This window comes from Apus apus, chromosome 3 (genome assembly GCF_020740795.1).
Source record: "Apus apus isolate bApuApu2 chromosome 3, bApuApu2.pri.cur, whole genome shotgun sequence".
Taxonomy (NCBI): Eukaryota; Metazoa; Chordata; class Aves; order Apodiformes; family Apodidae; genus Apus; species Apus apus.
Genome location: NC_067284.1, coordinates 84,869,401 through 84,882,349, shown reverse-complemented (window position 1 = coordinate 84,882,349; position 12,949 = coordinate 84,869,401). Strand labels below are relative to the sequence as shown.

General features: G+C 37.6%; 1 protein-coding gene across 2 annotated transcripts in view; it reads left to right on the top strand.

Annotated features, from left to right (window-relative positions):
* Positions 1–12,596, top strand: part of ACTN2 (actinin alpha 2) — a 69,503-nt gene extending 56,907 nt beyond the window's left edge. For both annotated transcript variants that reach the window (XM_051613210.1, XM_051613209.1), the window contains exons 16-21: positions 364–498; positions 976–1,155; positions 1,518–1,664; positions 8,875–8,940; positions 9,812–9,970; positions 11,263–12,596. In XM_051613210.1, coding sequence (XP_051469170.1) covers positions 364–498; positions 976–1,155; positions 1,518–1,664; positions 8,875–8,940; positions 9,812–9,970; positions 11,263–11,421 — 846 coding nt within the window. In that variant the 3' untranslated portion in view covers positions 11,422–12,596. The remainder of the gene's footprint in view (positions 1–363; positions 499–975; positions 1,156–1,517; positions 1,665–8,874; positions 8,941–9,811; positions 9,971–11,262) is intronic.
* The last annotated feature ends 353 nt before the right edge of the window (positions 12,597–12,949 follow it).

The following is a 12,949-nucleotide window of genomic DNA, read 5'->3' as shown; positions in this document are numbered from 1 at the left end:
GCTGTGCTCAAAAAGAATGTTTTGCACTGATTATTCTTAGAGCAATTATGTAAAGCTGCCCATGTTTCAAAATATAAACAAAGTAATTGCTCTAATAGCAGTTAAATAATTGTCTTGAACTTGAATCCAGCCTGAGGTGAGAATTTCTTCTTTCCATGTCAATGTCTCTGGTCAGGCTGTCCAAGACCATGTGAGCAATTTCTTATGTTAGCATAGAATAGGCAGATAAAACAGCAATCATGTTTGTGGCTTGTCCTTCTAATAACAACCTTCAGAAAAATAAGAGAATGACATATTTGTTCCTTTTGCTTTTAAACTAGTCCATTATGCCTACTCACACTTACTGCTTTCCCACTGCAACAGGTGAAGCAGCTGGTGCCTCAGAGGGATCAATCCTTGCAGGAGGAACTTGCCCGCCAGCACGCCAATGAGCGCCTGCGTCGCCAGTTTGCTGCTCAGGCCAATGTCATTGGGCCATGGATCCAGACCAAGATGGAGGTGTGTGCCAGACCCTCATGCAGAAGCTGAACAGAAGCTGGTTTATAATTTGTTATCTCTGCTTTATATACAGGACAACAGCAATCTTCATGATAGTTCACCAGCTGTTTGATCCTGAAGTATTTAACACCTGTTAAAATGATTTTTAAAACTGTGGAAACTTGTACAAATGGTACCTTGATGGTGAGCAGGAGATGTAGATTTGAAGAGTCAGTCACTAAACAATTACTGGGTAGCTTCTGCTTTCTGTAGTGGAAAGATACGAGGATCACTGAGATCTCTGTACTAATTCCAGAAATATATGTGCCACATTTATTTTGAAATATGGTTTCTACAGTAAAATTTATTGTCTCCACTGTATGAAGGTTTTAGTGCTATTGCTTCTTAGTATGAAAATATTACATATTTATGTGAATGTTGGTCAAATTAGCAAATCTGAATCTTAAATGTTGTGTTTGTCTTTTTTTCTTCTGACAGGAAATTGCCCGCAGCTCTATTGAAATGACAGGGCCTTTGGAGGACCAGATGAATCAGCTGAAGCAATATGAACACAATATCATTAATTATAAACACAACATTGACAAACTGGAAGGAGATCATCAGCTTATACAAGAAGCTCTGGTGTTTGACAACAAACACACCAACTACACTATGGAGGTAGTCATTTACTCCCCTGTACTTGTTAGTTTATTCTGCCTCTTTCTACTGTAGAACTACCTCTCCTGATCTGAAGAGACTGGAACAGAGGATGGAATTTGGCAGACTTTCCAATAATCTCATAAGACTTGTTTTATTTTCACTTATTTTTACTTCTAGTGAAGAAGTACCCATTTAGAAACCAGTTCCAAATTTTTCTGAAGGCCATTTTTTTTCCTAAGGATCCTTGGTCACAAAATAGAGTTAGTGGTATAGAAAATGTATCATAAATATTTATACCTGATTTTTTTCTTACTGAACTTTTTGTACTTTTAGAAAAATATATTTGATTCTTTAATAAATCAGTATTTTCTCTTTCACAGCACATCCGTGTTGGATGGGAGCTCCTGCTTACCACCATTGCTCGAACTATCAATGAGGTTGAGACTCAGATCCTCACAAGAGATGCCAAGGGTATCACTCAGGAACAAATGAATGACTTCAGAGCATCATTCAATCATTTTGACAGGGTACAGTACTCCTGCTTTTTCTCAACTAGCAATATTTATTGTTCACAAAAGCAAGTTTCTTTTCATTCCAAATGTAAGCCTGCAGTTAAAAAAACTGCTGCAGTAGCAATGTTTTTTTAAAAAAAGAACAGAAAATAAGATCATTAAACAAAGAATTTTATAGCCTTATGAAATCATAGCATTGTACAGATATGTTTAAGATTAATTTTTACTCCTTAAATGTAATGCAAAATTATACTTCTGCTAATATGATTCTGTTTTTTTTTTTTTCAAATAACAGGCAGAACTGAATGAATATGTGTGGTTTAGAAATAACTTGCCCCTTTATTTAAAGGCAGTGTAGCATGCTTTATGTACTTGCCAGCAGCTTCCATCTCATTTAATTTAATCTTCTTTTTTTTTTTTTCTTTCTTTAATCCAAATTTTTCTTCTTTTAATCCCAATTTGTCCCCCTAGAAACAGATTTGTAGGGAATATAGTTGGAACACTGAGAGCTGTGAAGGAAAATCCAAATTTTTCTGTCTGGGAAATAAGAGGTTGTTTTTTTCAGTTATCTAATTATGGGTGCATAAAAAAAGTAAGAGTGAAAACACAATTGTGAAGAAACTTAACTCACTTCTTCTGTGAGTTATGGAGTATTCATGGATAGAGGTTTATAAAGATATCTATTAATAGACAAAGTAGCAAAATACATGCAGACAGGCATCTGATGATCCCAGCTGGAGAACAAGCTGTACATGAGTTAGCTCTGCTGACTCTGCTCACATCAAACTGCCTTCAAAACCAAGTTCACATTTCAAATACTGGAAAAAGACTACCATAATGCAGCACCAGGCTGTTGTCTTTTTCCCAGTATATATTCTTGTAGTTTGCAGATTGTGCTTAATCCCTGATTTATATTCTGTTACCACCTGAGTCAGCTCCTTAAAGTCATATAGCAAAATGCCACTTTCATTTCAATGACATCCTGTTTGTCCAGCTCTACTCAAAAGGGTTACCTATACCTGGACTTATATTTGATGTGCATTGGATGACAACAGTCACAGTTTGCTAAATATTTAGAATATCCTTAATGGTTCAGAAAAAAAAAGCAGAATTGCCAAACCTCTGCTTTCTGAAGAAACACACAAGCATGGGAATGGTTAGCTACACTGCAACCAGGAACAGATTTTATGGAAAATCTTAATGTGATTCCAGCACAGCATAATTCCTTTTTATATTTTCTAAGGAAACAGAAGATAACATCACAGAAGCAGAGATAAATTTCCTGGGGTGGAAGGAAGTAGCATACTAAATGGCTTTTCCAATGCACTGGAGCAGATAACCGAGCAATTAGAGCTATTATAAGCAGACAGAGTACCAGGCCTGGATAAATTACATGCCAGTATTTGAGAGACCCTATTAAGGGAAACCAGGGACTTTGCACAGAGATTTGACAGATCCCTAATGGTAAGGAATCAAGGCGACTGAATATATTATATCCTACATTAGATGGCCATTTCTAGCTTCCCTGTGTTTTTGTAGTTCATAGGCAAGTTCTCTGCCACACTCGTAGCAATGCTGGTTCAGTGACTGAGGAAATATGACAGGTACCTCGTGGTGCCTCAGAAAGTCTTGAAGGGAGAAGCTAAATCCTACACCAACCAGCCCTATTGTTAAGGATCTTTAGGCTTTGCAGAAATAGCAAGACTTGGAGATATCAAAGGATTCAACAGAGCAAGACCTTAGGAAAGGCTGTATGGCCTGGAGGAGGGTGCTTGTGTCACGTAGCTGGAGAAAGGATGGAGATGGGCTATGACAATAATGTGCAAAACAGAAGTGCTTCCCTGCTCCTAGATCCTTGTCTATCCCTGGCTGTTGCCTTTCTTCATGCTATAATTTCATGGCGTCAGGCAGTGTTCCTTCTGCCCTTGCTTCTGTTGCAGGAAGCCTGAGCGGCTGGGTCGAAGGAGATAAGTGCTTCATCAGTTCCTACGGCCTCAACAACCTGGGCCTGCACTGCAATTAGCTTCAGACCTTACCTTCCTGCATGACAGATATCATCCAAAGGCCTTAAAAACGAGGCCTGGAAGGATCATGTTAAGAGAAGGACCATTTTGCTTATGGCCCCTTTAATATATTCCATCACTTAGCACCAGACATGGGAAACTGGTCTAGGAGGACTTTTGCACTGCCAACGGTGCAACAAATACGTCCTCAGCAGCATAATGCAAGTTAAAGAAAGAGAGAAAGAAGGTAATATCTAAAACCACTCAGCCATTGAGACAGGCTTTCTGCAGGGGACAGATAGTAGAAACACTGATAAAAGAGAAGCTCATACTGATTAAATTGCACTCTAATTTTAATGGGTAGATGTGACTCAATCCACACAGGCTAAAAGACATTGAACAAACATGTTTGAGAAAGGCAGGCTTGGTTTTCATTTTTATATTCTTCCTGTGTCCTTGCACTCTCAAATACTTAGTGTTGGTGTATAAAGGAAGCCTGGGGTGCTTCAGAGTTACTTCAGCATATAAAAATAATGAAATCTTTAAATTTTGCATTTAGATAAAGCAGTAATAAATTATTTTATGGTCTTGATTACCTAAGATAGAAATGAATATGAAACTGGATCATCTGAGTGTGAGCCCTAACATGAAAAATACTGGCTTCTTAGTGTCAGATGAAATTAGCAGCATCTGTTACAATTTTGTTGCACTTAGCAGCATTTCTGAATGCCTGACACACTTTAAAAAATACACAGAAAGAACTGGATTGCATTTCACAGTGAAAAATAGCCAGAAAACCTCCCCAAAATTAATACTGTCCCTGAACAGTAGGCTTTAAATACCTAAGCATAACAGAAACACTTATGCATGCTATAGCTTTGACTCCTTGGACGTTTCTCCAATTTAAGATGTATCTTAATGTTTGACGCTTGGCTTGTGTTGAGGATATTAGCAAAGTACTAATATGCAGAGTATCTCCCTTCCACATTTTAAAGATTTTGTTTTGGTACACATAAACATAACAGCTTTTTATAGAGTGCTGCCAAAAACAAAACGATTTGCTTATAAATCTGAGGAAGGAACCCCTATCTTCCTCCTCAGGAAGAAAAATATAATATATTAAACAAACAAACAAACAAACAAAAACCCACCTCCATAATCCATTATGGGGCTTAATTCTGCAACTGATAATACTTTGAAAGAGAGATAAATAATCAGGTGAATTGTTTTAAATTGCTTCTGCATCTTGAATATTTGAAAGAAAATTGTTTGGTATTTTACAAGGGTTTGTTTTTGAGGCTACATGCCCTTGATTCTAAAACTGTGGCAAGAAAGTGGGGACCATGCACATAAGAAATACAAGGGCAGGAAGAGCTGCTTTTCTTTCAGTGCATCCACCAGCAGAGATGTGCTAGCACAGGAAATGTTACAAGTCATCCTTGTTAAAGGCAAGTGGTAAACACATCTCCCTTGAAGCAAGAGGGAAGCCCTCTCCAGGCTCTTGTGTTTCTGGCAGGCATGCACGCAGGCTGGTACCCCAGAGGTTCCATTCCTGAGGATGCTGCTGCTTACCCATCCTCCTTGCTGACAGCTGTGCCCAAAGGCACAGTCTAGTTGTAGGTATAAATTTAAATCTCCAGCAACTCTGGTGTATTTCCTTCTTTAATGTGACCACATAAAGAAAAAGAAAGTGGGACACGACGTCTGAATCACAGAAGCAGCTTAGAAGTGTTCAAAATGGTGCATAGCTAAATTATGATATGCAGACAAACTGGGACACCAACACAGATATGTTGTCAGTCACTGTTTTTTAAGTCTTTTAATGCAGGGCTTCCTTTTTCAGATTCAGTATATTTATATTATTTATTCTATTATTTATTCTATTATTTATTCTAAAAAAGATTGCAAAGTATGTGACTAAGTATCTGCAGCTGCTCTGTGTGTATTATCCTAATGGCTGTTAACATATTCCACTGTTGATTTTTTGTGCAAACTACAGATTTTAAGTAGGAGCTCTGCATGAAGAACAATAGCATCATGCCATCCTGTATTTTACTAAGAGAAAAACAACAGCTCTCTATTAAAGGAACCACATAATCAGGCTTATACGGTCAATTAGCATTCAGGAAACTGCAAGACATGGATGACTTTAATTCAGAAGCTCAGTTATTTTAAAAGGCCACATATAAATCACAAAGGGGAAGGAAAATATTTCTGGGGACTAATAAAACACGGAGGGGGATTTCAGTGTTTTACTTTGTATTGGAAGGAAAAGATGAACATGGCAAAGTTATTTATATGCTTTACAAAACTAATTTCAATGCTTAACATTGATCTGCAAACAATAAAAATAAATACAAAGAACCATTTCCCAATGAGAAAGCCCTTGCATGGGCTTGATCTATACATTAATTAGAAAATACCATTGTATTCCATGAAACTCTGACATCCTGCAAAGGCAAAGATGCCTTTTTAGGCCACATATGATAAAGATTAAAAAAAAACCCACGAGAATATGAGAACCTGCTATAGCACGTGGCACAACTGCTTGGTTCCTCACTGAGGAGTCCCATGTAACTAGATGATGGTTGTGAGCTCCAATGCAAACATTGTGCTCCTCTCCTAAATAAATTGGTATCTTGGTAGATGTGCTGGCCTCTTCCTCTCTTATTTGCCCTTTGCCACGTGCTGGATGGCTACTGCTGCCATGGGTGCCTGGTTAGGGAACTCATGCACATACTGACCACCCACCCTTCTGGTGTAGTCAAGTAGCTAATAGTCCTCTACCAACACCTGGTAGAGGAGGTGGAGTGATAGGATTTGTCTCTTAGCTCCCATTTGATATAATTTTGTTTGCAGTCAGAGTAGTATCTTTGGCTTTAGAAATAAGGTAGAATTAGCTGACTTCACTCCTGGAGTGACCTGCTGTAGTCTGTCTCCAGGATGGTTTTTCAGCCTAGATCAACATTTTTAGAATTATAAAATAAGCCATTTGGAATGCTTCATGTCAGAAATTATCCTATAAAATCAAAATATTAAAGGAAAAAAAACTTCACAGTGATTATGGCTTTTAAGTAAATGATGTTCCAGCTTTGCAACTTTATCTTGTAATTGTCTTCCCACTGTTATTTTTCATCTTCCCTTTATGGAGCTGGTGGAGATTGATGCAGAGGGAGTCAATATAATAACAGCATGATATATCAAAAATGCATAGCATTATGAACTTAAAAAAGCACCACTTTATCCTTTTAGTATATTAAATGGACCCAGTGCATTTGTTAAAAATCCCATAATTTTAGTTATGCATAACTATATAGAAATTTTCAAAAATAAATTATTCATCTAGCAGGCAAATATGTAGCACACAGGAAACCTTGGATCTTCTCCAAACTCTCAATCTGTAAAATCAATAGGGCTGATCGTTTTTAATCTTAAAAAAATCTCTTTAATTACATTCATGTTACCTCAGTCTGAAGTACACCTCTAATAGGACACATTTTGTATGAACAGGAGGGAAAAGAGGAGACTGTTTTTTTAAGAAGCTAGTGTCAATTTATTGACCTGCAAAATGGGAAAAAATATTGGTTCAAAACAATAATCCAGTTGGATGTGGTGTTATGAAAAGCCCTTTAACCTAGAATTCGATGGGGCTTTTAAAAAGTCAGTTTTCAAAGCAAAAAAAAAAAAAAGAAAGATTATTACAGGATCAAGATAACTAAAAGTAATTTATGTCAGTTATACATTTATTTTGGTTCTAGACAAAAGGTTAGTTATTTTTTACTTCTTTTCTAAGACATGCATATTCAGTCGTTAAGTAATATTATCAGATCGAGAGTGAAGTAACAGTAATTGCATGAGAAAAAAATGTCTTCTCCAGGTTCAGTGATCTATGTACTGCATCTCACCTACACTGTATGACAATAGAAAAGGAAGGAAGCAAATGGTGGTCCAATAGAATTAAAACTGCCTTGTCAGCGAAAATGTTAAAAATGCACCTGTAGAGGAAGCACAGTTTTAACACTTTAGTTGAAATAAAGACCCTCTTCCACTAAGAAAAAGCCTAAAACATGAAACTGCAGAAGTTGTACACTTTTTGGATCATTCATTGCAATATTTTGACATTATTTTTCCATGAACTTCTGAAAAAACACGGTTATTAATACAAGAGTAGAAAATTATTTACTAACCAACTAACCTGATTTGTGATTTTCCTTTCTTTCCTTTCATCTTTCCAAATGCATGACCTGTGATGGGATGCTAGGATGAATCTGACAATCTGCATTCTGATGAATTTAAAGCCTGCCTCATCAGTCTAGGACAGGTTGGAAATGACCTGCAGGTAGAGGAAACTGGTACTATTCTGTTTGCAGATAGGCCAATATAACAAGAGCCAAAGAGATGGGGGGTTTAAACTCCAATATATTGGTCATAATGCTTTGAAAAGATCCTGCCTCTGGGAAGAAAACTGGGTTAGATGGACTGTCAGCATCACTTGGAACCGTATTTTTTATACATTTTTCAAAGATTGTTCAGATTGTTGATTTTACTTGGTTTGAAACATTTTATTTGGACTCTAGTAGATAAATATAGGGAGTTCCTATGTTTCTTGCCCTCAGACTTTTTGCTAGCTTTCTTTTTCTTCTGACTCAACACAAGTTCTCTAACTGCTCTCCCCTGATTTAGGATGACACAATTCTATCCAAATCACTACATTACATTATATCACCAGACAGAGGAAACATTTATTTATCTTCTGACTGTCATGTTCTGAGCCAGGATTGCCACAGTTATGCTATTGCTGAAAAATGAGCAACCTCCTTTTATACAAGGTCTTCAGCTGACCTCCTCCAGGGAGGCAACTTGAGCTTCTCCTGAGTATGACTAGTTTAGTAACAAACTTTTCTCTTTGCTCTTCTCTTTGTCTTCTCTGGTTGTGTTCCCTGTATTCTTGTCTCATTCACTTCCTCTCCCTTATCTCTCCCCTGACCTTTCCTGATGTTACTTTTTGTGGTGAAAATGTCTGTTTACTGTGTGTAATATGTTAGCTACTTCTTCCTCCTTTTAAACTGATGATGATTCTGGTGACCTGCTTGGGCAATATCAATGATTACTGTTCATGCACTGGATCCCATATGCCAATGGTCTAAACTCATCTCTCTGGAAATTACCTTGGATTCTTCAAACCTTCCCTTCCGTATTCCTTACATTGTTTTGATCAATAGAGGAAGAATGGATTGATGGACCATGATGATTTCAGAGCTTGCTTAATTTCAATGGGTTATGATTTGGTATGAATTCTAAGAAACAACAGCAACTGTATTACCGCAACAACACTAAAGCTTATTTAAAATGACAGAATACTAACAATGTAATTGACACTAGAGATACTAGATTCTTGTTTCTTTGTCTTTTCTTTATTTTCAAATGATTAAAAATGAAGTTAAAAGTAAAACTAGACACCTGAAAACCATATTCAGTGGTCTGTTGCACTGCCCTTTGAATTAAGGAAACTTTAAAAGTTTAAGTCAACCATTATTAATTTTTTTTTCCTTTTCCTTTTTTAACTGCATGAGGAAAAATGAGTTTGATGCTGTTTAATTCTCATGAACTACCTTTGGGTGTTGCATTTGCTTTCCTTCACTTAGCTATTCTAAACGTTTTCATCCAAATTCACTTTTAGTGGAACTGTCCTATGTTTGGCATTAATTTTTCAGAATTGTTTCCCTTACTTCTTAGTTCAGTGGGTCTACAAGTGCACTGCTTCTTGGGCTATTGTTTCATCTCCCTGTGCAGTACCAAAATTACAATGGTTTTTAGGATGGGGTGGGAAATGAAATGTTAACTTAAATCAAGTTAAACCGGCATTGCATGAGGGTGGAAGCTGGGGGGGGGAAGTTGCAAAAAGTTAAGTGAAAGGTACATACTATGTATTTAGGACAAATACAATGTTTTTCAAAAGCACCAAGTCCTTTTTACAAAAGTGGGGTGGGCATTTAAGATCCCAGATTTCATTGACTCTGACATTTATGTTCCTAAGTCAGGAAGATGCTTAAAAAGACTTTGTAACCACTGGTCTCTGCTGGCTCATTAGAGAGACAGGCTGTTGGTGATTGTTATTATGGTGACCATTTTTTGTGTGTGTTTTGGATTCTGTGAAAGGGTGAAGCTGAGTTTGCCCGAATCATGTCTCTGGTTGATCCCAATGGGCAAGGAACTGTGACTTTCCAGTCCTTCATTGACTTCATGACCAGAGAAACGGCAGACACAGACACGGCTGAGCAAGTAATCGCTTCCTTCAGAATCCTGGCTTCAGATAAGGTCAGTCATCACGCTGCTGGCTGTAAGGATTCAGTAGCCCTCCTATTTAGCCTTTCTTTGCTGAAAGTCCTCTGCAACCTTTTAGTACTAGTGAAGCTTTGCTTTCAGTCTGTAAGACTTTAAAGAGAGCACTTGCCTTTTCTTGTTTGGAGGCAGAACTCAGCTGAAATGGGTGCAGAATTCAAGGCTTGGTCTCTATGCCTGGTATCACAGAGTGCCAACATAAAATTATACATCTAAGACAAGACTCAGAGAGTTTGTCTGTATAATGGGTGTATTGTACATGAGGTTGTTTCCACACAACAGCCTTGATTAAAAGGGAACTCATTCTGCATGTCATACTGTTGTCTGGATGTTTCAATGCAGAGTTTGGCCCTCTGGAGCATAGCCTGGGTGAGTTGCACAAGACTGTACCCAATTCTGAGCCATGTTGTGACCTGACAGCTCAACAGGGAGATGCAATGTGGGGTACCTTTATCCTAGGGGGAGCAGGAGGAGGAGCTAGTTACTGGGTACATGGAGGAAGCTCCTGAGTTCGGCATACTTTTCTCCCCACAGCCAGATCCACTGGCGAGTGAGTGGTGTATGAAGATGAAAGGGAGGATAATGGCAACACAAGAGTTTCTGGAGGAGTCAGGGCCATAAAAAGTGCTGCCAGGAAATCAATCCTGTGCTATGGGCACATCACGTCAGTACAGGTCTAATTGCCCAAGCTTGCTGTATTGATTTTCTCATTCTGGCTGTTTATATTGATTTTGTGATCTCAGTTACTATGAACCACAGTTTGAATTCCAGATATGTTCTCAGTAAGAATTTGTGTGGATGATGAAAGCCAAGGTCTCAGGAAAAAATGGTTTTCATTACTGTTTTAAACAATATCAAGACTGTTCACAGAGGGTATCCTTCATATCATAAAGGCAAGCCATTAAGAGCAATCATACATCTTTCATTACAAATATATTAGGACCTTGAAACTAAAAGGATCTTCCTCTCAGTGGAAGGGGCAGTAGTGCACTTTGGAGATAATGACTACTTATCCATGGATGAGCTGTATCAGTAGCAGTCTGTCTGTGGCTGCACAGTGATCAGTAGCTGAGACTGGGTTTTGAACTAAAGAGTTTGTTGGTAAGACTGTCCTTTTCAACATATTATGGATGGAATATACAGAGGAAAGTATTTGGTCTCAGGAAAATAGTTAGGATGCCCAAGTTTTTAGTCACAGCAGAAAATGAATACATTTTGTGTTTTTGAAGAATACATACTGAATTTGTCAATTCTTCCCCCCCTCCCAGCCTTATATCTTGGCAGATGAGCTACGTCGAGAGCTGCCTCCTGAGCAGGCTCAGTACTGCATCAAGAGAATGCCTCCGTACACCGGCCCAGGTTCTGTTCCTGGGGCTCTGGATTACACCTCTTTCTCATCAGCACTGTATGGAGAGAGCGACCTCTGATTCTATAATTGGCCATATTTGTATACCCACCTTATTGCCCAGATTGCTTCTCAAAAGCTTTGACAAGCTGATTTTTAAAAAGTTTTACAAATACAGTAGGTATTGTCAGTGTTAAGTGCTAGTAACTAAAGTAATAGTGTATATTAAAATGTGTGGCACGCTAGATTTCTGCATTGTTAGTTTTAGGTTGTCTGTCCTATACAATGTTATGAAATATATAAAAACCGCACAAGATACTAACTTTGGAAATATCCATTCAGAAAATAGAATGTAAGACCTAAGAACATTGAAACTTACAAAGTATTTGTCCATTTTCAAAATGTTCTTATGCCATATGTGCTTCTTTTATGATGTTCATAAAACTACGTTAGAAGTCATGCTTTTTTCTTTCATAGAGCAATATTATTTTCCTGTAAAGATTTCTGATTTTCTATGCTTCTACTGGTGGAATTTAAACATTTAAATGCAGTTTTTCAAGGAAGAAATGTATCAACCAAGTAAACTACTTAAATACAAAGATAATCCAGAATATTATGTTTTTCTCTCTTAAAGATAGTTTTCTCTTATCACAAAGAATTGTAATATAGTGGGAAGGGGGGGTGAGCTGAAAAGCTGATTAAATTGCAGATTCTCTAAGCAGTACTTTTATTTTAAGCCTTTAAATTTTACAGCTGAGGGAGTACAACTTTTATAATCAGAAATAATAGGGAAGCTAATTCCATGTGAGCTGTTTTGTTTTGAAACCCTCATTCTTGTCTGTGTTAGACAGTCTTTGTTTCTCAGTATAAGAACTTTCTCAGTATAAGTCCCTTGTTGTGCTGGTGGGCAACGTTCATCTCTATCCTGCAAAATACAAAATGCCATCTGAGCAAATGTAGTGTGATTGTCTTTAACTGTCCAGTGTTGAAATTAAGAGTTTGTCTGAAGCTCAGGCAGTTCTGTCTGTGTTACGCTCCTGTGCAGTAGTTGTTGTACTGTTGGGTTGTGTTTTTTTTCCATCTTGAAAAATGATAGAGAAATAAAAGCAGTAACTTTTTTACTTGAATCCTACCGACACTGAGGAAATGCAATGTAATCAAATAAAACCATTTACAAATGGTGAAGTGAGCTGTGCAGCCCAGTGCTATTAAAGCAATGATGTGCCTATTAAATAAAGTCTGCTTTTCAAAACCTTATGAGACTCTGGCATTGGCAATCATCTGGTGGTTCTCTCTAAGCAGTGGCAATATTTCTGATCATTAAAGGAGGTTTCAGTCTGCTAAAAGTACAAGTTCAAAAAGTATGTCATGTATTTCTATACTTTGTTTGCACGAACAACTCACTATGTGCTGGAGAGACAGGTGTCACCTGAGCACAGATGCTCATTGCTTGTTAGACTCCTAGCTTAGATTGATTTCAGTGACAATTAGGCACTAATGCTCTTGAAGATGTTGGCTTTAACTTTTCTGTATCTTTCATTTTCCTCATGTGCAGTATGAAGTGATGCTTTCACTGGCCTTTGCTTTATCTGTGAATGATTAAAATTCAG